This window comes from Marmota flaviventris, chromosome 1, assembly GCF_047511675.1.
Source record: "Marmota flaviventris isolate mMarFla1 chromosome 1, mMarFla1.hap1, whole genome shotgun sequence".
Lineage (NCBI taxonomy): Eukaryota > Metazoa > Chordata > Mammalia > Rodentia > Sciuridae > Marmota > Marmota flaviventris.
Window position 1 is genome coordinate 116750677 of NC_092498.1, and position 27471 is coordinate 116778147.

Sequence of the window (27471 nt, forward strand, 5' to 3'; positions counted from 1 at the left end):
CAGCCTGGGGAGGGGAGGGGAAACTAATAGGGATCTTCCTGGGGAGGACACGGTGCTGGCTGGGAGGTGTCTGTGGTCCTTCCCGGTCCTGATATCCAGGGACAGATCAGGGAATGTCCTCTCTTTGATTCATCAGCCTTCTGAGAGGTGCCATCCGCCTCCACCCCACCCGCTGGGCCTCCCAACAGCCCTGAAACACCTCGATGCACAGGTGTGGGAACAGGAACCTGCCAGGTGACCCGGGTGGCCCTCCGGGCGCTGAGCCTGGTCCGTCCTGCTCGGGAGCCATGCCACCTGATCTCCAGGTGCCCGGCGCTGCTGCCCAGGGGGCAGAATCACCTGGAGCTTGACACAGCTGCAGAGCCTGGGCCCAGTGCGGCCCAGCCGGACCCTGCAGAGGTGGAGGTGGGGCCCGCACTCTTGTGTCTCTGAGGACCGGGGCCTGAGGAAGGTTCTGGAGACCACCCCACCCCTGTCCACAGACCACGGGTGTCTTGTGGAGTCTGGAGGACTGAATGACAGGGGGCCTGACAGGGACAAGTGGCCCCGTGGGGGTGGGGGCTGGGGAGCCTGCGGCCGGCCTGTCCCCCCAACCCCTCGTCCTGCAGGCCTGGCGCTCTGAGCCTCTGCTCCCGAGGGGAGGGGCTCCGAGGCCACAGGCTGGCCCTGGGGACAGCACGGGCAGGCAGTGCCTGAGCCACGTGGAGCCTGGACACCCCTGTGTCCGGGGGCGTGGACGCTTCCCCACGTTGGAGGCTTCTCCCCATCCCTGGCAGCCACCCCCGCCCCCAACAGGACGGCACAGCCTTCTTAGCGACTTGCCTCATGGAATCTCTGCACTGTGTTTAGTTATGTGTTCCTAGTGACAACGCTGTCCCCCACACGTGGCTGCCATATCCACACAGCAGCACGGGGAGGTCGGGGTCCGCCCTTGGGCACTCAGATGCACACATTTGTCCATTCAGGACGGGTCGTCGCTCAGTGCCAGGGAAGGGGTGGCCTGGAAAGGGCTTGCTGGGGGAACTGCTGGGGAGAGGAGAATGTTCTAGATCTCAATGGAGGAGTGGTTCCTACGGTCACAGCCGCACACCGAAGGCAACGCGCCTGGCCTCACCTGAGCCACACCTCCAGGACCCTCCCCGGGTGTCACACTCACTGTCACTGTCTGACAGCGCAGCGCTGAGCAGGACATAATACTGCAATGACCACGTCCCACAGCCCGGGGGTCGCATTGGCCCTCCTTCATCTTACAAATAGGGAAACTGAGACAGGAAGCCATGAAGTCACTTCCCAGGTTGCGCACCTGGGAGGTGACAAAGCCGGGCTCCCACAGACCACCCGGTTCCAGGTGCTTTGCCATTGAGGAGCGTGTCCCGGCTCTCAGCAGGACAGAAAGGCACCTGTCCTCTGTCCTCACGTCACTCACACGTGGGGCCGGGCACAGCCGAGCACCTGGGCAGCCCAGCTCAGGAACGCACAGGGGCCGGGGCAGGGGTCAGTGGTGACGCTTGTACTGGGCACGTGCGGGCCCTGGATTTCACCTCAAGCACCAGAAAAAAAAAAAAAAAACAAGTAGCAGAGAGTGACCCAGCCTCAGCCCCAGGGCCCTGGCCACTACGTGTGTCTGTCCCCTTCCTTTCCACAGAGAGGCTGCGGGGACATCCTCCGGCACCTCGTGTGGCTCCAGAGAAGCTCCCGGTTAGCTCTGGAGAAGGACTGGCCACAGTTCCACGCAGCGGCACAGACAAGCTGAGAATCGTGGGGTCCAGAAAGGAGGCTTCCCAGGATGCACGGAGGGGGGGTTGGGACAATGCAGACACCCACGTGGCCCGGTGGCCACCAACTAGGAGAGCGCGAACAAAACCTCCTCTGGCCCGTCGCGACAGGGGCCGACTGTCAGACTTGACCACCAGAGAGCCGGAGCCTGCTGCGGTCCTCGGCCCCTGCTCCAGGTCTGACATCCTCACCTCTGGACCACGTGCCCAGCAAGAGACCACAGCCCCCGGAGCCCTGGCCCTCCACCCGACCAGCACGGCCAGCAGCCCCTGGGAGCCAAGTCCCTTCAGATCCTGGACATTTAATGTGCGTCAGGTCTGACATGTAAGGAACGGCGCTGGGCTCAGAGGACATGGAACAGCAACCACTTCCGGGGGGCGCTTGGTGGCCAGCAAGAATGGCTAGAAAGAATTGGGAAAGAGGGGCGGAGACCCACCGATGACCAGAACAGGCGTGTGGCCAGCAGTCCCGGGACAGCGTGAAGGCTCTCACGCTCGTTCACTTGCTGGCTCGCAGAGTGGACACAGTGGGTGCCTCTGTGGGGACAGCATGGGCCCCAGGGCCAGGACCATCTCCGTCTTGTTCCCTGATGGACCCCCAGGGCCTCAAGCCACGTGTGGCCCACAGCAAGGGCTCCATAAGTATCTGCTGCCTGAATGACCAGGAAACATCAAGGGACTGACCACCTCCACCCGGGGCTCCTGAAACCCGGCCCAGAAGTGACCCTGTGCGACCAGGATGTGATGCACCTCTGCACCCGCCAGGCTTGAGTCCAACCCAGTGTTAGCCCCTCTGCAGCCAAGGACGTCACAGCTCAGAGAGGTCAAGACCTGGTCCCAGACGCAGGAAGTGGCAGTGCCAGGATGTGACTTCAGGCTGGGCACCAGCCCTGCTTCCCCAGCCTTGGAAACCAGACGTCCCGAGCTGGCGCAGCCTCTGTGACTCCCTCGGGGCAGAGGCTTGAGGACACCGAGTGGTCAGCACACTCACTGAGCAGAGCCTCCGGGTCCCCATTCCGTCTCCATCCTGCCCCCAAGAGGGCTCGCGCCCCCACAGGGGACAAGGGTCTCCAGCAAGGGCTGTGACGAGTCCATGCCTCTATTCACCCCCCACTGGCCTTGCTTGCTCCTTGGCTGTGGCTGTGCCTGACCCAAATAAGCTCTGGCCACCCAGCAGGGACCAGGGGGCGGGGCTCGGAGCAGTGGGCGGGGCTCGGAGCACCAGCCTGCCCAGTGGGCAGGGCGGCCAAGCGGGACGTGGGGGGCAGCTGGAGGCCACTGGTCTGCGTCACTGCGGGAGACTGACTGTCCTCCTGTGCCCCCTTGTTCCTGACCCCGACCCCGACCCCGACACACCTAGGGCAGGGTCAATCTGATGAGAAAACGGCAACTTTAAGCTTGACCTTGAAATACCAGGTGGATCTGTCCATCACGCAGGGCAGGGGACCGCAGGACGGTTACTAGCACCTGGGAAGGGAGGAGGGGCAGAGGGGGGTGTGGTGAGGAGCGACCCCAGCTTCTGAGCCGTGGCCAGGCACAGTGCTGAGGTCTGGCAGACCTTATCACCGGGAGCAGGACCCATCACCGGGAGCAGGACCCGTCACCGTGTGCAGCCCTTATCACCGGGAGCAGGACAGCGTGATTCCCCTGTAAGGGGCGCTGAGGCCCAGAGCCAGCACACGGGAGACGGGCGGCTTGAGGCTGAGCTTGGGACATGCACCGACTGCCTTCCCCAAGCTCTCCAAAGGCAGAATCTGGGTCTCGTTGTCATTAATACTTCCCATAGCGGACCGCAGGGTTCTGCAAACAGTAGGAGCTCAATTAAGGTCTGGTGCTCAACTCCTGAGATCTCTTGACCCAGCCTTGAATGGAAAAACCCAAGCTGCAGTCCCGGTCTAGTCACTAGCTTGCTGTGTGACTGTGGGTAGGTGTCTTTCCTTCTCTGGGCCTCTTCCCCAGAGATAACACAAAAGGGGTGGGCTGGAGTGAGGTTCCAGCTGGAGGCTGGGAGGTCCTCCAGGAGGAGCTGTGGCTCTGCAGCCTGTTGACTCTGGCTCCAGGGTCTCACTGATGATAATGAACTTCTATTTCCTCATCACCCCCAGGGCAGCTACCTTTGTACTCTTCAAACCCAGCACCAAAGCTTCCAGAATCTTCCAGGCTCTTCCTGCCAAGATGCCTGCGGAGGGCGGGGAGGCAGCTGCCTCCACATGGCCCTCACACCCCTGTGGCCCTCCCCAGAGCAGAGGGCAAACACCAAGAGGAGAAGAGCAGCCCCAGCTGCTCATCCAGGGGGGTCGGGTGGCCACAGGTGTGTCAGGGAGGGGCCATTTCCAGAGGGTGGTGACGATGGCAAGTGAGCTGCAGGGTCCTCCTGGCTTGGCAGAGAGTAAATATCTGGACGGATGGAGCCCAGCGACCTGGGGCCGGGCCTCGAACAACCTTGGAAGGCTGCAGAGGGCGCCCCTCCGCTCCCTGTTGGACAGGCTGAGGACGAGGGCAATCAAGGCCACTGTCTACAGAGCGCCACATGCCGAGTCCCGGGGCCCCCGCCACGCAGCTCACGGCATTCCCAGAGCAGCTCTGGGGTCGGACCTCTGCTTTTCCAGAGCAGAAGACGTGCCCCAAACCACCCCAGGCGCCAAAGGTCCCTTTACCCCAGAGTCAGGACGTCCCAGAGTCCCACTGTCAACACCTGGCTCCGCTCAAGGTCAGTCTGTGATGCCAGGTGGCTGCTCGGGCCCGGTCGGGGCTGGCCGCACACTGGACTCTCCCCGTCCACACCAGCGGTTCTCAACGAGGGGCGATCCTGTCCCCCCACCCCCGATTTGGCAACTTCTGGAAACACCGTCTGTTGTCAGTTGGGTTCGGGGCGAGGGCAGAGGCCCCACCCAACACCCCACGGCACGCAGGACGCTTCCACACCAGAGACCAGCCCTCCTGAACGCCAGTGTGGCCAGAGCCCCCGACCCACTGCCCTGATTGGGGTGCAGGGAGAAGAAAGGGGGGACCCAGCAGACCTGGGCTGGGGGCCTGGAGGCCTCTTCTCCCTGGGTCCTGATTTTGTAACAGCCACCTCCGGGGCAGCAGCCAGGACATCAGTGCTTAAGCCTCAACTTCCCATCTGAGCAATGGGCCCAACCTCCGCCTGCTTCTGACCCCCCAGACACTATTAAACAGGAGTCAAGCTTTCCCCCAGGGTCCAAGTGCCAGATGCCAACAGCCAGGAGAGGCGGCTACTATGGAGAATCCCGGGGCAGCAGAAAACCATAACCCAAGACGCTGGGGGGACTGCAAATGGGAGCCCCCACTCTGGAAAACAGTGTGGAGATTCCTCAGAAAACTTGGAATAGAACCACCATTTGACCCAGTTATCCCACTCCTCAGCACACACCCAGAGGATTTAAAATCAGTCTGTTACAGTGACGCAGCCACATCAATGTTTATAGCAGCTTAATTCACAATAATTAAGCTATGGAACCAACCTAGATGCCCTTCAGCAAGGAATGGATAAAGAAAATGTGGTACATATACATAATGGAATATTACTCAGCCTTAAAGAATGAAATTATGGCATTTGCTGGTAAATTGATGGAACAGGGTACTATCATGCTAAGTGAAATAAGCCAATCCCAAGAAACCAAAAGCTGAATGTTCTCTCTGATATGGGAATGCTAATTCACAAGAAGGGGGGATGGAGGGAAGAATGGAAATTCATTGGATTAGACAAAGGGGAATGAAGGGAAGGGAAGAGGAACGGGAATGGGAAAGACAATAGAATGAATCGGACATAATTGTCCATGTTCATATGTGAATACACGGCCAGTGAAACCCCACATCATGTACAACCACAAGAATGGGATCCTCATGATAATAAGTTATTCTCCACGTATGTATTAACATACATACACTCTACTGTCATGTATAACTGAAAGCAAGAAATACAAAAATAAATTTTTAAAATACTATTTAGCTATTATTATGTATTTATAAGTATAAATTAGGGGAAAAAAAAAGAATCAGCACTTCGGGTGGAGCTACCGAGAGTTGGTGGCTTTTTGTTGCAGCAGCAGCGCAATCCTAACCTGACTATCTTAACAAAGTTTACGGATAGCAACAGTAGCAAAGAGGTACCATGTATTTTCTAAGCTCCAGGCCCTGCACTAAGTACTTCACACGGAAACTCTTACTTGCCAAAGTAAAGCCACCAGTCAGGTCCCGTAGCTAGTTAGTGGCAAAGCTGGGATTCAAACTCAGGATGGCATTCAGCCGATTCTACCCTACATTCTATTCTACATCTTTTTTTCTTCTTCTTTTTTTTGGCGGGGGGAACTGGGGTTTGAACCCACTGAGCCACCTCCCCAGCCTATTTTTTTTAACTATTTTATTTTGAAACAGGGTCTCACTAAGTTGCTGAGGCTGACCTTGAACTTGTGATCCTCCTGCCTCAGCCTCCTGAGCCACTGGGGTTAGAGATATGCACCCACATGCTCGGCTGTATCCCTTTTTCTATCAAGAAAGGACAGCGGGAGACGCCAGACCCACACTCAAAACACAAAAGCAAAAACTGCTCACAAACTCAGCGACTTTCAACTCTTAGGAATCTCATGAGCTCTGACATGGGTCTCAGCGTCCCCCTCTTGAGGGAGCAGGGCAATCGGATGGAGTCCCCTGGCCTGGAAATTGCTGATGGAGATGGCGGCAGCCTGGACGCCAGGCTCTGAGCATGGATTCCATCACCGCCGAGTGGCCCAGCCCTCTCCATGAATGTTTGATGAGCTAAGTGGGGCGATGAGCACTTAGGAGCCAAGAGTGGACTCCATCCCGTGCTGGGGGATCCATGCTGACTCCTGAGAGGGGGCTGCTCAAGCCCCAGGGGTCCTGAGCCCAGGCTAGGGGAGTGATCACCCCTGAGGCAAGAAAGACACCCCGGAAATGCTAACAGCCACACAGCACAGACCCTGAAGGCTTGTCAGGGCTCTTCCCAACTTATTCGCCTGTGAGAGGAGGTGGAATAACCCTCCTGGCCGTCCTTGGACCACTCCTGCAGGGTCGATGAGCAGAACTTGTATCTGTCGCCTATAGCTGTGTAACAAATAGCCCCATGACTCAGTGGCTGGAAACATTAAACGTTCCTTATTCACACCTTATAGAGTCAGGGGTCTAGGAGGGCCTGAGCTGGGGGTTGGCTCCGGGTCTCTCATGAGGCTGGAGTCCAGCTGCTGGCCAGAGGTGCCACCCCACCTGCTTCCTGGAGGACCTGTTTCCAGGTCCAGGCCCGTGGTTGTGGGTGGGCTCCTGTCCCTGCTGGCGGCTGGCCAGAGGCTTAGGTTCTTGCCACAAGGGCCCCTCTGCAGGGCGGCTCTGATGTCCTTAAGATATGGCAGCCGAACTCCCCCCGACTGAAGTCCCCGAGATAGGGAAAGGAGGACAAGAGGGAGGCCATGGTGTCCCCCTCAACCCAGTCGCAGAAGAGACACTGTGTGTTCTGTAGGTCACAGGGAGCAACCTGGTAGAGGCAGACAGAGAGGCCCGATGGGGGACCCGGAAGGTGGGGACCGCCGGGGCCCCCTCAGGCTGCCCACCAGATGGACCCTGCTTTGCCAACCACACATTGCTCCTCAAGCAGCTGGGCTGACGACCGTGGTGTCCTGCGCAGAGGCCCTGCCATGTGCCGGACACCCTGCTGGGCGCTCCACACCCATGACCTCAGTGCCACTGCAGGAGGAAGGGGTGGCCCGTTTCCCAGAGGAGGAAACAGGAGTGTAGAAAACCAGGGTGCTGACCCCAAGTCACCAGCCAGGATTGGAACTCAGTGCTCTCAAGCCCAATGACACAGCCCCTGACAGGGGTGTGCCCAGGCTGGCCTGTCCCCCCAGAGGCCGCTGTGAAGTGTTCAGGAACCAGATGTCCAACACAGCCATTGGTACATACGCTGACAATTCAGTGAGTCGTGAAAAGCAACAGTGACGGATGTTTAAACCTGATCACTTTTTTTTTTCTTGGTACCAATTGAACTGAGGGTCACTCACCACTGAGCCCCGTCCCCAGCCCTATTTTGTATTTTATTTAGAGACAGAGTCTCACTGAGTTGCTTAGGCCCTCATTGTTGCTGAGGCTGGCTTTGAACTCGCGATCCTCCTGCCTCAGCCTCCCGAGCTGCTAGGATGACAGGCGTGGGCACTGCGCCCGGCTAACCTTGATCACTTCTTAGTTACCTTACGATATTTCACTAGTACCTACGGACTTAAAGTCGTTTATGGACGTCACGTCTATACAGTGAAAATACTATAAAAACAGTGGTCCACCATCTTCCCCCGGCCCTGTGTTCAGTGACAGCTTGTTGGACACCAGCAACTGGTCATGTGAGGGAGACTGGCACCACAGAAATGGGCGGGCACTTAGCCCAGGCTGCTAGACACCCCTGGAACTAGCACTTGACTCTCATAAGGAATTCTGTGACCGGCCGCTGCTGAAGACCCCAAAGCCTAATGCTCCCTTGACCTGCGTCCACCCAGATTTCCTGAGTCCTGACTTCCTGATGAGGAGCAGGAAGTGTTTGCACAGAACCCCTGGACGGGAAGCTTCCGGGAGAGGGGGATAAAGTGGGAGTCACAGGCCTCCTCCCCCCGCCCCCCACCAGAGGGGAAGTGGCGCATCCAGACCTCCCAGAGCCAAGCGGGGGGGCTCCACAGGACCCACCCCTGTGGGGCGCCTGGGAGCCAAGAAGGGGCCCAAATGTCCAGCCAGACGGGCTCAGAAACCCTGGCGCTCACCAACACGGGCACGGTCGCCCGCCACCCGGGCACCACAGGTGTTTACTGAAGACCCACGGGGACAGGAAGGGTCACAGGTTGGCGTCTTGGTTTGCAGGGGGAGGAAAAATGACAGGAAGGAAACACGTCGAACGCAAGAGTGGACTTCATGAATGGTAGAAGAGTGTGCAGATTTGGGTCTCCTCCATTTTCCAAATATAATCTGAACATATCCTACTTGTTTGGGGGGAATAGCCTACGTTTTTTTCTGGTGACAGGGAAACAAGACCAGCTTGACGGAGCTCCCCAGGGACAGCCGGACTCTGTCCAGCACGGCCTTGCGTCAGGCGGGGTCTCTCCCAGAAACACCTGCTCTGGGGCCCAGCCGAGGGCCCGCTAGACCCACAAAGGAACCATTGTCCTCTGGTAGGTGACATCATCTGCTGCCAGGATGAGGTGAGGCCAAGAGGAAGCTGCCCGTCCTGCCTCCCTGACCATTGACACCGCTGCCGAGGACCAGGTGACATCATGCTGCACTGAAGTCCAACACCTCAGTTCCACACCTCAAGGTGTGGCCAGAGGCCTGGGCACCGGCAGGGCTCTGATGGGCAGTGGCGGGCAGGAGACCGAGGAGGCGGCCATGCATCTGGCCCCTGTGTCTGGGAGAGATGCAACAGCCCACGCCTGGCACACAGTCGGTGCTCAGTAGGTGGGCACAGTGGTAGTTGCTTTGTTGATAGCCCTTCCTTGCCCCAAGCCCTCCATTCCTAAAACCCAGAATCCTTCCTGGAGGGCCCCAGGCCCGGAACTGGCCCCACCCACCTCCCTGAAATCCCCTCCCCCATAAGCCACACACAGCCTGCCCCAGGGCCTTTGCACTGCTGTGCCCATGTCCTCCATGGCTCACTCCTCAGTCACACAGGTCTGCTCCAGTGACCCTGCCTGGGAAGGTGTCCCTCAGTGCTCTTCCCAAACTACACTCCTCTCCCTGAGCCCTGCCCCACTCTCCCTCAGAGCCCCAACAACTACCTGAGAGCATCTTTTCATTCATTAGTTTATTGGTTTGACGACGTGCCTCTCTGTACCCCAGAGCCCTGCAGGGACATGGCCCTGTCTCTCATTCTCTACCAAGCATGGTCCCTGGCCCACCCTTTACAAGAACCCCAGCTGCCCTGGGCTGCAGTCCCAGTGTCAGCTCTTGGGAGCTGTCACCGGGGCCCCATCACCGATCCTCTCTGGTCTCAATTTACCCAAGAAGTGAGGGAGGCGAGGCTGGGCCAGCCCATGCTGGGAGGCCAGGCTCCCTGAGTCGCGGTGAGGCCTAAGCCTCCAGGAGGACATGTCTCCCTCCTGACAACACCAGCGCCCCTGGGTGGCCTCCCTCAGAGAAGGGGCCTTCGCAGAGGTCACCGAGTCAAGGACACGGAGGCAAGATCCTCCTGGGCCGTCCAGGTGGGCTAGAACCCAAGGACAAGTGTCGTGTACCAGGCAGGACGGCCAGGGTGTGCCCACCCTGCACTCCAAGTGCTCTCTACCTGCCGGAAAGCGCGTGGGGGCTGTGGCGTGTGCCCGGGGCGGGCCGAGGCCCTCCAGCTGTCCGAAGCACTGGTGCCAGTCCTGGACGCGGGGCGGGACACTCCCGCTTGGCCTTCCTCTGAAGGGCCAGTGCGCAGCCCAGGAGCCACCGCTTCAGCCCTGAGTCCTGGGGTGGGCCCCAGCCCTGGTCCCAGAGAGGTTGCTGATCGCAGCTGGGTGGCCCCAGGCCCCTGACTTCACCTCTCTGGTTCCTCAACCTTCAGATTCCTCAACCACAAAGTATGGGCGACACCCCATCTCCCAGGACGGCAGCGTGGGGTCCAGAGAGACCAGCTCCTTCCCAGTGGGAGCTCCATAACGCGGGACCTGCTCCAGCTACGGTCACTGTGCCCTGTACCCGTCACAGTGGCCCTCGATCCCTGTGGGTCCTGCCTCTGGGGTTCAGCCAACCTCAGCTGGAACATCCAGACAGATAACTGCTCTGTCCAGGACACCGGGGGACTTTTCTCTTGTTGCTGTTCCTGGGTGACAGAGTGTGACTACTGCTCACCCAGCAGTGACACGGCACAGGGGTTAGTCACCTAGAGGTGAGGAACGTGGAAGGCGGGACTGAACAGCAAGGCCTGGTGGGCCACCTGGTGATTTGGGACCCCAGGGACCCCACTTCCTGCTCTGACTCCACCCTGGGCCTCGGGGTGCTGCATTGTTCCTGGTTCTGGAAGATTCTGTGGGCCTCTGGGGGAGCCGCCCGGTCTCCAGGCTCCCCCTCTCTGCTCCGAGGCGGCTCCGATGCCTCTTCCTGCTTTTGTTTTCCTTCCCCCCTTTATTCCCTGGTCACGGGGTGGGGGGTGGGGGCAGGCCGTCAGCAAATGGCTTCAAGGCTGACCCTGGAAGCCCCCTCCAGGCGCCCGCTGCAGGCCTGGGGAGCGCCCTCGCTGGGGTGGACCTGAGCCCCTGAGCCGGGAGCACAGAGTGGAGGGCTCAGGCCGTCCCGCCATCTCCAGCCATAGGTACCGCAGTGGCACGTCCCTAGCCATCAGCCGTCCCTCCCATAAGACAAATATTATCTGAAGGCTCTCGGGAAAAGGGGCGACTGCGGATTTCCAGCTCACTGGAGATCTTGGAAGGAATGAGAGGTTTGGTTGTCACAGGAGCTGACTTTGAAGGCACGTGTGCCCCAGGCTAAGTGCAGCCACCACACCCACCGCCTCAGTGCACAGCCTCCCCGTTTCACAGAGGAGGAAAGTGGGGCACAGAGAGGGCAGGAGCCCGCCCTGGGTAACACAGCAGGGAAGGGGGAGAGCAGGACTCGACCCCACGCAGGAGGACCCGGGGCCTGGACCACTTCTCTGCAGCAGGCAAGTGCTCCTGTCCTGACTCTGCCCTCGCCCTGCCTGGGTGGGACACCTGGCGGCCTAGGGCAAGGAGGCCCGGTAAGTACGCACCTACTGTGTGCCAGCAGCATGCTGAGCGCTAGGACAGCCTTACAGCCAGCCCCAGCGGAGGACTGAGGCTTAGGGACCTGAGCCAGGGCGTGGCCAGGCTGATGCAGTGGGGCCCGGGCCCCAGTGGACACCAACTGCCAAACAGGACAGGCTGAGCCAGGCTGACTCGGTAGGAGCCATGCTGTGGGAGGGGCGCTGCCCAACAGGGGATGGCCGGGGCCACCTGCTGCCACTCACTCACTCAGTCTGTTCCCCAGGGCAGTGATGCCGGGATTCGGGTCAAAGACCAGGTCAGGTGGCACCCTAGGACGGGGCAGGGGCGGTCAGCACCTGAGCCTGTGTGTCAGCCGTCCCCGGCCCTTGACACAATGTCACAGGAACAAGACTAATGTAGAGGCAGAGACACAGAGGCCCAGAGATGAAGCAGAGAGAACCAGAGACACAGAGAGAAAGACAGAGACAGAAGGAATGAGAGTCCTCTCCCTGGGCTGGGCCACCTGGGCTGGGGGCTCTGGCTCATAAATGGAAGCCCCACTAATCTGTCAAGGGCCACAAGGAGCACAGAGCTGTGAGAGGAGGGGTCCTGCCACAGAGACACATGTCATAGGTGCTCAGCTTCTGACTGGGGTCCGTACCTTCCTACTCTGGTTGCTGTGTGACTCGGAGTGAGTCACTGCACCTCTCTGGCCAACAGAGGGGATGGTGAATCTCTGCACCCACCAGGGTACCTGTGAGCTCTCAGCAACCCCAGGGGCTGCTCAGGGCTCCTTCTGTCAGTCCTGCCACCCTTCATGATCGAGGGTGCCCATGGGAAGGAGGTGCCCAAAGGGGCTGGCTAGGTCCTCGCCTGTCCTCAGATGCTCCTGCAAACCGAGCCAACACAGACAGGGACAGAAGTCTCTAGGCGAAGGTGCCCAGCTTTCTTACTAAGTTCAGGCCTGAGTGTGATGTGGGTGTCCCTGGGGTTATGGAGAGGGTTAGAGAGACCATTTGCCAAGAGCTGGGAGGGGAAGGGCCCTGAGGGGAAGATCAGAACCCGGTGTGGCCCAGTCCCTGCCACTCACTCACTGTGCATCCCCACAGGTGTCTTTCCCTCTCTGGGCCGGGTTCCAGTTCACCAAATCATCATTAGGGTCCTTAAGATTGCTCTGCACCAACTCCCAGAGGCTGCAGCCGGCTTGGTAATCACTGGCCACTGCTCCAATGGCTGCCCACGCCCTGCCTGAGGAATGGCGGAACCCCCTGACCTGGCCTGTGGCCTCGGGCTGGGCCCCCTCACTCCACCTACCACCGGGGCCCCCTCAGGCCCTCTTCTCTCACTTTTGCTCCATGACAAGATGACCAAAGCCCCAACTCGACGTGCCTGTGACACGGACACTTGGTCATCCAGGGAGGGTGAGAGGGGATGAAGCAGATGCCAACTAATCCTCCCTAAAAATAGGGACAAGGAGCATTTGTGTCAGGGCTGGATGTCTGCACGCCAGCTCCGGGGTGTCCAGGGCCCTGACAACCTGAAACTGTCTGAATGTCCTGACCAACTTGGGGTGTGAGGGATCCCACCACCGGGCAGTCACCCCGTGAGCCTCCTTCCTGGACACAGCAACAGGAAGGCTCACCCCGCGGGGCTCTGATTGACAGCTGTTCTGGAAGCAGCAACTTCCCGGCTGATGCGGGGATCCCTCCCTGGGAGGCCTGGAGGGAGGAGCTTCTGCGGCTGCTTTAATATTTTAAAAAACAGAATAAGCTTACTATATCCGGCGGCTCCGAATCCGTCTGCCTTTTCCTTAGGGATGAAAATCTCTGTTGGCTGCGAGCAGAGAAGCGTCGGAAAGACTCCCGACTGCGGGAGGCGAGGTGTCGGAAGGAGGAGGTGCGCTTGAAGGGGGTCCTGCTGGTGGGCTCCCGGTCATGGCCCACAGTGGTGGTCACTAAGTTGAGGGCCTCCTGGAAGGACCTCCTCATGGAGCCCATCCACTGGGCCATGTGGCTCTGGGCCACTGTGAGTTTGTCTCCCAGGTAATCCATGGGGCCGGCTGGGGAGGACGGCTGAGCCCCGGTGTCCTCTCCCCTCTCTGGCTCTCTGGTCACTGGAGAACTTCCTGGCTGGCCCCACAGAAGAGCCCGCAGCTCCCGGCAGCCAGACTAAGGCTGGACGCAGCGCCGGCTGCAGAGGCAGCGGCTGGAGGGTCGGGCTGGGGAGTCGCCCGCCCGAGTCGCTGTCCAGTCCACTTTCCAGTTCGGAGCGCACACCCAGCTGAGATCCAGGGCGTGACAGTCCCCCAGAGTCGGGGAGGAGGGGTGCGGGCGCTCTGCTCCTCACTTTCCTGCAGGTAGGTGGCCCCTCGGAAGCACGCCCTGGAGGGTCCCAGAGGGCGGGCTGCCCCCCGCCGCTGCCCCAGCCCCGCCGCACGCCGCTGCTGGGCTCGGCTCACCTGACGCGGGCAGGTCTCCGTCCTCTGGCTGGAGATCCCAAACCTGTGGGCCAGCGGGTCGCTAGCTCATTTCCAGAGGCAGCCACCAGGGCCCCCGGGTCCCCTGGCTGAGCAGCCCTGGATGACATCAGCCCCCGCCTCGGCTTAGCGAGGGGCTTCTGGGCCCAGGAATGCAGGAGGGGCCTCGCGGAGGCGGCCGCCCAGGGAGCTGGCAACCGCCCCCATTTCTTTTTTCCCCTAAGTCCCAACTCGCTGGCTGTCCCCAGAGGCCACCGGTGACTCCACGTGCCTGACAGCCTACCCGCCCTGTGCCCTCACCGCAGGCGCACACGGAAATGCGGCGGCACGGGTGTGCATGTGTGTGCACGTGTGCGCGCGTGTGTGGGCATGTGTGCGAGATCTGCCGCCGGGAGGCTGCGCCTGCCGGGAACAGCGTCCGCCCCCCGGGCCCGGCAGCGCCTCCGAGGCCCTGGTCTGTCTCCCTCCCCGGCGCGTGGGTCAGTTTCTCGAGCCGTCCTCCCTCTCCGGCCGGGTGGGTCCTCCCCTGGCCCCTCCGCTCGGCGCTCTCCAGCCTGCCCAGCTTGCTCCGCCCTCCCCGCCCAGGAGGCCACGCCCAGCCAGGTGAACAACTCCTGAGGTTCCCCCTCGGAAGGGCCTGGCTGCACTCCGGCACCCACCGCAGGGTTGCCATGGCAACCCAGGGGTGCCGCGGCATCTGCCCCGTCCTGGGGAGGCGGGCTGGGCGAAGGGAGCAAAGGGAGTGATTCACGGCTTAAGAGGGGTCACGTGGGCTCTCCGGGGTTTAACCCGTGTGGAGCTGGAGCTGCAGCATTGGGAGGGGGCGGGGAGGGAGGAGAAGGCAGCTGGCTGTAAAGGCAGGGGGTGGGGTGCAATTCCGGGGCTGCAGGGAAGGGGGCAGCAGCAGCCAGATTCTGGATGGTCAGGTTCACCTGTTGAGTTTTCTTGCCCCCAGCCCTGCCCAGCACCATCGCTCAGAGAGGTAGATTCACTTGTTCGAGACCACACGGCAAAGCTCCCACCAGGGCACACTGGAGCTGCAGCCTCCCCATGTGGCACCTGGCCCACAGCTGGGCTAGCTGCACAGTCACGGGTCAAACACCAAGTCCAAGGCTGAAGTGCAGGTCAGCCCGGCTGCTGCCCGTGTTCTTTCCACCACCACCTCACCTCAGCTCTGAACAAACATTTGCTCTCCAGAGGCGGGTCAAAGGGCCCAGCTGGACAGCTCACCACAGAAGTCCAGGACCTGGTGGCCAACGAAGCGCCTCACCCTCTGGATTCCCGGGCCCAGGCCTGCTCATACTCCCTCATTCTTTACTCCTCTGCTTAATGAGCGCCTGCAGCGGGCCTCCTCTGACCCAAGCACTGCACACGGACACCAAGAATGGTGCATCCCGTCTGGCACAGCGTGGACCAGGCTGGTGGGGGGTGTTTACTGACCGGGTGACCCCCACCACCAGGACAGTCAGTCCCAGCCGTTAACTCATGATGTGTCCATTTGACAGAGGGAGGAGACCGAGGCCCAGAGAGGAGAAGCCATCCACCAAGGCCCAAGGCCACACAAGGGGACATGCAGCCTCCAGGACAACCCCCGTGTTCCTCGTCCCCTATATTCATGCTCTGCTGGGGTCCCCGCCCAAGGAACCCCGGGGACTCTGTGATGATGTTTGATTCCTACGCCTGGTCGTCCATGGCACCCAGCTCCCAGCTCCTCGTGCTCTGGGGTGGTGCTGGGGCAGCCAGTGGCCGCCATGTTGTGAGGCTGCTCAAGCAGCTCCACCTTGTGGAGACACCTGTGTGCAGAGGCTGGGAGGCCCTGGCCCTCCGCCTGCAGCACAGCCAGCCACCTGAGGGGGCACCGTGGAGCAGGTCTGCAGCCCCAGCCAGCATCCTGATGGCAACCTCCTAAGAATCCCAGAGGCTGACCACCCAACCCGAAGGCCCCGGCTTCCAGTGTAATGCACGCGGTGCTGATGCCCAGGACTGTGCCTGCCCCTGAGGAAACCCACGGTTGAAGGGGGTGAAAAGGGGCGGGTTATAAGGGAAGGCGAGGGCCTGTCCCCACACCGCCTGTCCTGCATGTTAGGAAGCAGCAGGCTCGGGGCAGACACCACGCCACAGGCCCCCACCTCACCTTCCCAGGCAGCCTACCCGGTCCAGGGCTTCTGGCCTCCACACTCGGCCCATTTCCCTGTCAGAGAGGGTCCACCAGCTGGCGGTCACTTCACAGCCTTCCCTCCCCAGGCAGCCGGGGACATCTAGGGTGGGACAGACAGCAGCCCCCCAACACACACACACACACTAGGGCCTCAGGAAAGCCACACCAGAAATACAGGGAGAGTCGGAGGGGACAGAGCTTTGTGAAAGTCCCTGAGGTGGGAAGTCTGGGCACAGTAGATCAGACATATTTAAAATGATCCTGCCCAAGCGGATGCACACGACTGTCGTCTCAGGGCCTCAGGAGGCTGAGGCGGGAGGATCACAAGTTCAAGGCCAGCCTCAGCAACTTAGCAAGGCCCTATCTCTAAACAAAAAGTAAGAAGGGCTGGGATGTGGTTCAGTGGTAGAGTATGTGCTCTAGCATGTGCAAGGCCCTGGGTTCCAAACCCAGTGCTGAAATAAAATAAAAAAAAAATAATGAAAAAACCATACCGGCGTTGGCAAAGCCCTGGTGAGTCAGACATACTCACACACGTGGAAATGAAACTGGTATGTTTCCTACAGGAAGTTCAGTGCCCAGGGTCAAAGCCCTACAGACCTTGGCCTTCCAGTTAATAGTGTGTACGAGGAGTGCAAGGCCACAGAGGACCGAGGTCTACAACTTACTTTGAAGAGCACTTTTGTAACATGTGCCATGGGTGGCTGAGTAGATTTTCATAAAGCCAACAGAGCACAGTGTTAGCAACGGCATGGCCTAGCTGCTGGGCAAACACGTGTGCCCTGTATGATTTTTCTGTATGTTTGATCATTTTTATGATAAAAGTTTGGGGCTGCGTGTCTTCTGACCCTGCAGTTGATGATCTGACTCCACACACAGGAATCTGCCTTTGGAAGTGAAAATGGGTGCAGAGATGCGCATTACAGCTGGGGGAGGGGCGCACACCTGTCATCCCAGCAGCTCAGGAGGCTGAGGCAGGAGGATCCCAAGTTCAAAGCTTCAGCAACAGCAAGGCCCTAAGCAGCAGTGAGATCTTGTCTCTAAATAAAACACAGAATAGGGCTGGGGATGGGGCTCAATGGTCAGTGCCCCTGAGTTCAATCCCCGGTACCAAAATTAAAAAAAAAAAAAAGATGCTCATTACAATCCTGTTTATAATTATGAAAAACTAGTAAAAACTTATTTTTTCAACAAAAACAGGACTTGCTCAGTGCTGTGCCAGAAGTAAAAGAAAGAAAAGATCAGTCCCATTGATGGAGGCCTTATTTACAGTATGGAGTCTGTGCTCGTCTGGCTTTTTGCATAAATTCTCATTTTATAAAACAGTGAATTAGGATATTCTTTGATTACTGACGTTTTGGTGCCCCCTAATTTTATGCCCTCAGTGAGAGCCTCCCCCAGGCCCACCATGACCAGCTGGATCCGTCAAGCATCAGATGAAGGGTTTGGACACCTGTCACTAGTTCTTATTAGCTGTGTGAACTAGAGTAAGTCACCTAACCTTTCTGACTTTCCAGAGATGAAATCATGGAGCTTATCGCTGTCGAGGACGGAGTCAGACCCTCCCGGACTCAGACCCTTTTCTAGAAGACACCAGCTTCCTGCTCTGTGAGTGCTGGTTCAATAATACGTTGAGCCAGATGTGGTGGCACACGCCTGTCATCTCAACGGCTGGGAAGGCCGAGGCAGGAGGATCGCAAGTTCACAACCAGCCTCACCAACTTAGCACGGCCCTGTCTCTGAATAAAATATTTAAAAAGGGCTGGGATGGGACTCAGTGGTTAAGAGCCCCTGGGTTCAACCTCTGGTACCAAAATAAGTAAATAAATACATAAAATAACGCATTGATCTTGCTGACAGTGACCGCCACGAAAGAACAAAACCCAGGTGCCCTGTTTGGAGGATGTTTGAACGCCTCGAGGCAGAACTAGCTCCTGTGCAGTACTCACTCAGCCTGTGGCCTGCTTTGTCCCCTCCCCACCTGTGGCCCTGGCTTCCCCTCTGCATTCTCCTGAGAGCTCCCACCCTGACCGCTGAATGGGAATCTCTAGCTCAGTCGAGAACCTGACCTGAGACACGCCCCTTCAGCTGCCCACTGTGCACCAGGGTCCCTGCATCCTGGGTCCACCCCTGTATCACACCATCTGCTCCTCCCAACGGGGCGACCGGCTTGCTCTCTGATCAGGGCTCTCACTTGCAGACGGGAACACTGGGGCACAGAGAGGTCAAGTAACCAGCCCAAGGTCACAGAGCTATTAAGGGAGGGAGTCTACCACTTCCAGCCTTGCGTCTGTGACAGCACTGAAGATGTCCTGGCCTCTGCTTGGTCTGTCTGCATGTGGACAGATGTCTGGGACAGCAGAGACCGGCCTCCCTGCCTCCCCTGGCTTCCTTTAGGAACAACGTGGTCTGAGCCGACTATAAAAAGCGTTGCTCCCCGAAAACTGGGGCAGCCCAAGCTGCTCCCCCAGAGGGCTTTTTTCTGCAAGCTCCTCTGTTCTCTCCAGGAAACTCTTGGGACGTTGCTGGGCATCAAAAAGGAAAGCGAACCATCCCTTTCTTACATAATTAATCCCAAAAGCAGCACAGACGCTGCCAGGTCCCGGAAAGAGAGGGGACCTTCTCCACCAGGGTCGGCGGGCGGCAGAGGCCACCGAGGGCAGAGGGGTCGGCAGGTCGCTCCTTCAGTCAACAAACATCCTCTGAACGGGGACTTTGTGCAAGGTCTGCGCTGACCCTGGGGGACCTACCGTCCCCAAAGATCTCAGGGTATCGCTCTCATCTCAACTGTTAAAGGAGAAGGGGGTCCCGCCAGACCACCTCCGACCCGGGTTACACCATTTTCTCCCCCAAACTGAATACAAACACGTGTACTTTCAGGAATTTCTGATCCGGCGGAAGAAAGAGCCAGGGGGCGAGGGGGAAGTGGCCACCCAAGCCGGGGGGCTCTGAGGGAGCAGCGAGGCCCCCGCTGTGGAGTGCGAGGGGGAGGGGGGCCCCCCAAGAAAGCGGGAGGTGGAGGAGCCAAGAACAAAGGGGAGATGAGCATTCACTGGGGGCTGGCGACTGGGAGAGGGTTTTGGAGGATGAACAGGAGGACGCCGAGGAGTCTGGGAGGCAGGACAGCATGTCAAAGGCGGGAGAGGTGGCGTAAGGCCTGAACTCTGGGGTTTGGAAGGAGCCGTGTCCATGCAGCGTGATCTCCTCCCCTCCCTCCTCTCCTCCATCTCTCTAGCTCCCAACACGACTTCAGCCATTTCCAGATCTCTCCCAGGAGGCCTCACTTGGACAACCCTCTCCACATCCTGCTTCTTAAGATGAGCCAGGGCAGGTCTGTGGGCAGGTAAATAGGCCACCGTGGTGCGGATGGCGGAGGTGGCGGGTGGAAACAGTAGCAGCTATTAGCTGAGCAGCTGCTACGTGCCGGGAACTGGTCACTCACACCTCTCACCTCGGAGGGCCCTCTGGGACAGTCCCCCACTTTCCAGAGGGCCCTCCGAGGGTAACTACCCCCCACTGGTAGTTACCCCCACTTTCCAGAGAGGACAGTGGGGTTGGAAGAGCTGAAGGGACGTCTGAGGCCACTCAGGGACAAGAGGGCTCTGGGAGTGGAACCTGGGCTCAGGTTCCAGACAGAGCCAAGCTGTACCCCCGGAGACTCCCAGAGCCAATCCTGCCCGACCCCTGGCTCAAGGGCAGCGAGTGGGGGCAGGGGTGCCCTCGCAGGGACTCGCCCAGCGGCACACCCTCCCCACGTGTCCCTGTCTTGCCGGTGGTTGGAGACAATTCCCTGGCCCGCGTGGGAAGGGCTGGTGCGCGAGGCCAGCTCAAACCCATGGTGCAGGATGGACAGAGCAACGTGGTGCAGGACCAACCGCTCGGGGCTGCCCTCCAAGGCTGGCACCCCGGGCCCGAGTGTGGCTTCTCTCCACAGAGCAGTGTGAAGGCCTGGGCAAGGGGACGATGTCGGTCTGCCCCCTGCATGCTGTGACAACACAGGGGGTCCCGTGCGTGAGAGCCCTCGATGCTGCCCGTTGCAGTGTTCAGAGGTCCCAGGACCAGGACACCCGGCGGGGCTGGACCCGGGCCGCCCCTCAGCTAGCCAGGGAGACGGCCCTGTGCAGGGCTGTGCCAGGCCCCAGGGACCTCGGGGACAGGTGCCCTCTGACAGGACGTGCTTCACGCCCACCTGCCTCCAGCTCAGGTCCACCCTGGGCATCCGGGTGAGCTGCCCCCTGGTCACACCCGGCCGTCCCTCATTCAGATGCCCACTTGGCTGTCCCTCCCTCCCTCCCTCACTGCTCAGGTCAGGTCCAGCTCCCTGGCCCTCCCTGCCTCCATCTGGACACCTGCCTCCCTTTCCCTGTGCCGTGGGCCATCTCTGGGCTCCTTCCCTGCCTATGTCACCCTCACCAAGTCGCTTCGCAGCTGGGCTGTGACTCAGTTTGCCCAGCCGTCTCCGAGGACAGCAGCTGCCCACTGCGGGGAGCCTGGGGAGGGCTGCGGCTTGGGCCCAGGCTCAGAGCATCCCTCTCCCGAGGCTTGTTTCCAAGGCAACAGGAAAAAGCCTCCTGGTGGGGGACGCCTGATCTCGAGAGTCAACCCTGGGTTATTTATAAACCAGGCCCCTGACGTCTCCTCTGTCTCTCGTGTCACATTCTTCCTCAATCATCGGAATGACCCGACGTGTCTTTAATTGACCTTGGGGGGAGCAAAGACGGTCAGCCCGCCAGGAGATCTTTCCAGAAATAGCCCTGTCCCCACGAGGGAGCGACCGCTGTGTCCTGTGACTGGTGAGGCCTGGGGGTCGTCCCAGCCTGGTCTGACCGGTAGAGATCCCGACCTCCTGGGAGGTGACCCATCTTGCCTGAGGCCAGGGCTTCAGGGGTGACACCCCCAGGTACCCGCTGCCTGCTGGGTGGCCGTCTGGGAGCTCACAGCACGCTCCTCCAGAGCAGTGGAACCTGCACGTTTTCGCATCAGTGAGGGTTGGAAAGCAGGACATTCTGGGGACGGCAGATGGGATCTGTCTGCCGCGCTGGCCAGGGGCTTCCCAGGAGCACCCCGCGACTCCAAGGGTCCCGTGACGGGCAGAGACGAGAACCAGCGGGGGCGCCTTTCTGTGCCCAGCCCCACCCTGCGGACCTCCGTGAGCATTTCGTTGAGAACCTACTATGCACCGCGCACCGTGGCTGCTGCTGGGAGGCCACGAGCCCAATCCCCGCCCGGGCGCTTTCCCTCCGGAGGACGGAACCATTGCCAAGCGGTCACTCCCAAGGGCCTACTGTGCGCCCTGCTACCTCCGTGACAGGACACCTCAGTGCCGAGGACTGACTGGCCCTGAAGTCTCATCTTGGAGACTCAGCCTCCAGGCCACAGGGGGCTCGAGAGGCCTTTGCGCCCTGAGGGCTCAAGGGCACATGGATGCAGCTGCAGAAGGCGCCTGCGGCTCTCCCTCCCTCCCGCTCTCGCCCTGGCCACCCGCCATGTGGCGAGAGGGCCCTCACCAGAGGCCAGAGCCTTGACCTTGGACTTCCCAGCTGCCAGAAGCAGGGCAGAATAAACTTCGCTCTTCATAAACCGCCCAGCCTCGGGCCCCCGGCTACAGCAGCATCACAGAGGACGCAGCCTGGGAGGTCGTGATGCAGGGCACAGGGGACACCAGGCTCTGACTGAAGAAGGCACCAGGCTGTCAGGTAGCGGGGGCGGGGTGGGGCGGGGCCCCCAAGCGACCCACCCGCTGCCCAGTGTGTCAGCTGGATGGCCAGGGGCAGAGGGTGTGGTCAGGTGGGGAGAGGCCTCGGCTCACCAGGCGGAGAGCACAGGAAAGGCCACTCAGACCCCAGGCCCCTCTAGCCACCTGCACTGGCCTTAAGAAAGCCCAAGAGCCCAGGGGAGCATACGGCGAGGCCTGGGCTCACGCCTCCACTTGCCCACGAAAACCTGACACCCACCTCCCAGTTACGAAGCTGCCCGCCCCGGGTGACGGCTGGAGGGACAGCATCAGATTGCTGCAGGGAGCTCCCGGCTTGAGGACACAGATTTTGAAAGACAAAGCTGTAAAGAGGAATGGGCCTGCCCAGGCTGAATCAGCCCCCAACCACATGCTGCTGCATCAAGGTTCTGTCTCCTCAGCATGGACGGTGCGCCAGGCCCCAGGTTACCTCATGTCATCCTCAAAACCACAGTTTAGGACAGGGCTCCCAGCACCAAATGCCTGCATTCCAGTTCCTTGGTGTGTGACCCTGAGAAAGTCCCCCACTTCCCCCAGCTCAGCGCTAGGCCGGCAATGGGCTTGCTAGGGCACAACCTCTCTAAACTTGTCCGCACCTCAGGGACTTTGCACATGCTGCTGCCTCTGCTTCAAACACTCCTCCCAGAGCTCCACTTGCCTTTCCAGCCAGGCATCCACCCAGTCTCTGCCGCATCCCTCTGCTTTTTTTTTCTTTTCGTGCATCTACCAGGAAGGAAAGACTGTCATCTTTATTTATAGCACCCCGTCTCTCACTGGGACACATACTCCCGGAGGGCACAGACGGTGTTCTTATTCGCTGCCGGTGGCTCGTGCCTCAAATGGTGTCTGGCACAGATCAATATCTGTGGAGTAGCTCAAGGAATGAACGTGTGAATGGACCAATAGAGAGTGAGCGGGGGATGAGCCAAGGCCACGCAACACGTGGCAGGCTCCCCCCAACACCGCGATGCCAACACCCGCTGGGGGCTGATGGGGGATCCTGCGGCCCACAGCCCAGGGACACTCAGGGAGCACTGGGTGCTGACGCCCTCGGCCAGCAGGGACCCCGCAGCGGGCGTCTCCTCAGAACCCCTCCCTGCAGAAAGCGCATCTGAAGCCCAGATCCTGGGGGGTCCACAGCCCACGCCCCCCCCTCCCGGTCACCATGGCGACGGACATGCCCAGCGCATCCCTGCCTGGCTCTCGCTTCTCACACAGGAATTTCTAAAGGAGATTTCAGACCCCTTCCTCTGGTGACATTCTTATAGAAAATTTCCTCACTGGGCTCCGAGAGGAAAATGCACAATGTCGGGTCCCCACACCCGACCCCCGACTCCTATGCGGAAAGCAGGGTTTTATTTTTTATTTTTTTAAGCGGGGCCTCTGTTCTCAGGGTAGGAACCAAATGATCGTCCTCCACCATCAACGAGCAGCGCCTCTGCCTGGGGCAGAGCGGCCGGCAGCTTGCCTGACCGCCACTGGCTCCTGAGTCATGAGTGCCTGCCGTGGGCAGTGTCCTGGGCTGGGCTCTGGGGACACAGCAGACAGGATCACTGTCCCCAAGGAGCCTCCAGTCCAATGCAGCAGGCACCCAAGAGAGGGGCATTGGTGGCAAGGAGAAGAGGGTAACATGACAGAGGAGAAAGGGCAAGTCCACTTCCATTGGCTGTGTGTCCCTGGGCAAGTCACTGCCCCTCTCTGAGCCTGTGATAGAAAGATGATGATGATAATGCTGCCTGAAGGTGCTGCATGAACCCATGGAGAGCTCCTGGTAGACAGCGAGTACTCGGTGACAAGTCCCTCCTGTTGCCTTGTGGAGCAGAGGAAGCTGGTCCGGGCTGTCCCTCTCATCAGGCCTGGAGAGCTGTCTTGGCGTGAGGTTTTCTGAAGGAACGCCGCTGTCCCGGAGGACCCAGGGGGTCTGAGACATCGGGATGCAGCTTTCGACAAGGACGTGCAGAAAAATACTGAGGAAGGGGCTGAGCTGAGCTCTGAGCAGCTTAGTCTCCCAGCCCACGGGGTGTCCAATGGGGCTGCCCTGGCCAGGGCACCCAGACCAGCCACTGTGGTGAGGCCAGGCCTTGGGGACTACGGGGAACAGGGGCCGGGACCCAGTGCACCTGGATGCAAACCCAGGGGCCAGACAGCGGGTGGGGGGAGGTTGGACGCCCCACCAGGAGCTGCTCACGGCCACCAGGTCCCCCTGTGCAGTGAACTCTGGTGGCAGGTATGGCACTAGAGCAGCCGTCTCCAGCCCAGGACCTGGCTGTGACTGAGAGCAGCCCAGCTGCTCGGCTTCCACCCTCCTGGCACCCTGTCACCAGCCTGTACCACTCTCCTCTCCAGCCTCAAGTGACCCAGCAAGCCCAGGGCCGTGCTTCTCCTGCACAGAGCACACAGTAGGGCGCAGAGCCGTCTGTCTGCAAGGGGCTGTCACCGCGGCATTGCTCACACTCTGCTCAGAACTGGAAAGGGCCGCATGTCCACCCAGAGGGGACAGCTTCAACTGACGACAGTGGAGGAGGACCCTACAGCGCCGACATGGAAAAGACCTCATCACCAGAAAGAGCAAAGCCAGGACCAGGACGCTGATCACCGCCACACACTGAAATCAGACGACACTAAAACACCACGCGTGGAGACAGGCACGGTGGCCCACGCCTATCACCGCAGCGGCTTGGGAGGCTGAGGCAGGAGGATCGCTAGTTCAAAGCCAGCCTCAACATCTTAGTGAGCTGTAAGCAGCTCAGGGAGACCCTGTCTCTAAATAAAACACAAAATAGGGCTGGGGTGGGGCTCAGTGGCAGAGGGCCCCTGGGTCCAATCCCTGGTACCAAAAAAATTAAAAAAAAAAAAACAGCCCACTTTGTGTCTATACACATGCATGTATGTACATGTCTATGCGAGGACACGATGGTCACATCCTTTGCTATTCCTGGGACATGGGTCACAGGCTCCCTGCAGATACCATGTGGGTTCCCGTATACGACAAGGCAGAGTATGTGCAGCTAACCCACCTGGTCCTCTGCACCCCTCACACCATCCCTCGGTGACTCGTCATTCCTGATACAGGGCAAATGCTGTGTACACAGTTGTCACACTGTGCTGCTCAAGAAATGATGACGAGAAGAAACCCCGTGCACCGTTGGCACACATGCGATTCTCTTCAAATATTTTTGATCCTCCAGAAGCAAGACCCTGGATATGGACCAACCGCCCGTATAGACAGATATCTTCCCTGGGAGGACAGTGACAGACACACGCAGACACCATCTTATGCAAAGAGACTGTTTGCAAAAGGAGACACATGGACCTGTCACCAGCTCCGGGCAGGAGGACCGAGCTGAGGGGCAGGGACACCGACTGCTTTGTCCTGTTGGAAACGTTAGGTCTGTGTGTCGTCTTTTCATGAGATAATAAGTTACCCGTTTTTAACATCTGTACATCACCAGTGCTACGTTTTCTGACCCTAAAAAGCGACCTAGCTCCCCTTTGGGGTGAGGGGACATTGCAGGTACCTGCATCCACTTAGGTGTTGGGGACAGGGAACATGGTGGCCACCCCTCTGCACCCCCCTCAGAGCCTGGCAGCCTGGGAGCACCCATTTTTTTCCTCTTTTTATACAGGGTCTCCCTAAGTTGCAGGGGCTGGCCTCCAATGTGCCATCCTCCTGCCTCAGCCTCCCGAGGAGCTGGGATGACACGCATGCACCACCCTGCCTGGCCTCTACTTCCATCTTCTCAAGACCCTTCCATTTCACCACGTTCCTGTCCGCGGAGCCTGGACGGCACCATTGCTACACAGCTGTCACCCACATCTTGCTGAACAGAGTCAAGGACCCTGCAGTCCGGCTCCAGGTGGTAGCTGGTACCCAGGACCCAAGGATCCGGGGCCTCGGGCTGCAGCTCACGGCCCCTCTTCCCCCATTCCTGGGCCACAGGGGAGACGCTGCCATGCTGTCCACGGCTCCACGGTGGACTGTCCCCTGCTGCAGGCTGCAGGCTGCGGCTCACCCTGCGGGGCGTAACCCTCCTCGGAGTCTGCAGCTGTCCCCGCCTGAGGCGCTGCCCTCAAGACCAGCCGAGCATGGTTCCAAAGCCAGTTCCGGGGACCCCACCAGAGCCACATGCCGGGGAGGGCGGCCTTGGCGTGAGGAGTTTGAACAGCAGGACAGGTAGCCGGGGCCAGAGGACGAGACCCCACAAGGACAAGAAGGGCTCATCTGCCCACTCAGAGAACCGAGGCTCGGAGGAGAGGCCTCTCTGTCCCTGCACGTCGGCTTCAACCTGAGATGGAGGGGCGCACGCTGCACTGTCGTCCCCCAGGAGAGATGGCGCTCCGGGCCTGGTGCTGGCTTGAGTCGCAGCAGGCCTTGCAGGAGGGGACAGGAGGGGGCATGAGGTGCTGGCCCTCCGCACACTCCCCGGGCCCCCGTGGCCTGGTGCCAGCCCTGAGCTAGCTCTAAGCTGCTACCGTGATCAGGAAGAGGGGACCTGGGGCACTGCTCACAGCCAGAGGCGCTGGGCCTCGCATGGCGCCTCAGCCCGCCCCAGGCCGCCTGGCTGAGGGAGGACTGGGGAGCAGCCCCGGGCAGGGCCTCAGATGTCCCGTCCAGCTGCGCGACCCCGCAACAGGGAAGCCAGCAGGAGGGCAGGCGGGTGGGGAAGGCAAGGCAGAGTGGCCACCGCCAGCAGCCGCTCCTCGCCCTTCCTGGGGACACAAACTCCTACAGAGGCCAGGACAGCACAGGAAGCACTTGCTAAGCACCTGCTGCATGCTTGGCCCTGGGGAAGATGAACCAAGAGCAGCCCCTCCCCCCATGAACTTTATCCTCTCACTCCCCTGTTCCACTCCACGGGTGTTTATTGAGCACCTACTGTGTGCCACGTCCTGGTCATTCACTGGGGACAAATGAACAGGATGTGTCCCTACCCTCAAAAAATGTCACTTTTCCACTCATTCATTCCTTTGAACATTTAATGAGGACCTACTGTGTGTAAGTCCTTGTGCTAAGAAATGGAGGGTCAGAAATGAATGTGGTGTGGGCCCTGGCCCTCGTTATTTCTTTCATTCTGTTCTATAAATAATTATTGAGCACCTGCTGTGTGCCCAGCCCTGTGCCAAGCGCTGTCAATCAAGCACAGTGAAGAGGTCACTGTGTGGTCCAGGCCTTCACGGATGGACATCCGGGTGCCAGGCACTGTGTTACGTGACATGGATACAAGACGACTGCACAGTCACAACTCAGACCTTCATTCAGCACAACGAGCATTTATGAAGTGCCTGCTGGATGCCACAGACACAGATGTGCAGAGGAGAGAATGCCGGCCAGCCTTCCTTCCTTCCCCAGTGATAGGTTCAGTTCACCTAACACACATGAGGCGCCTACTGTATGCCAGGTCCTGGGGAGGCAGATGAATAAGCCCCAGACCTGGCCCTGCTGGAATTCACAGAAGAACCCACGGGAGACACAGCCGGAAGCACACACCACGGGAGGGCAGGCGAGCGAGGGGCGGTCCCGACGTCGGAGACAGGACCTGCAGGACCCGAGGCCTTCCAAGTCCAGAGGCCCAGCTCCCGAGAGGGGCGTGACCATCACCAGCCGCCAAAACACTGCT

At 59.7% G+C, this 27471-nt stretch overlaps 1 protein-coding gene across 7 annotated transcripts in view; it reads right to left on the reverse strand.

Annotated features, from left to right (window-relative positions):
• The window catches only part of Kiaa1671 (KIAA1671 ortholog), a 147429-nt gene that overhangs the window by 38427 nt on the left and 81531 nt on the right, over window positions 1-27471 (reverse strand). The window contains exon 1 of one of the 7 annotated variants that reach the window (XM_071615129.1): window positions 13261-14313. The exons of the other annotated variants lie outside the window; for them this stretch is intronic. Within the exon in view, the coding sequence (XP_071471230.1) occupies window positions 13261-13536 (276 nt within the window). The 5' untranslated portion in view covers window positions 13537-14313. Of the gene's footprint in view, window positions 1-13260; window positions 14314-27471 lie in introns of those variants that run through there. 7 annotated transcript variants of the gene reach the window in all.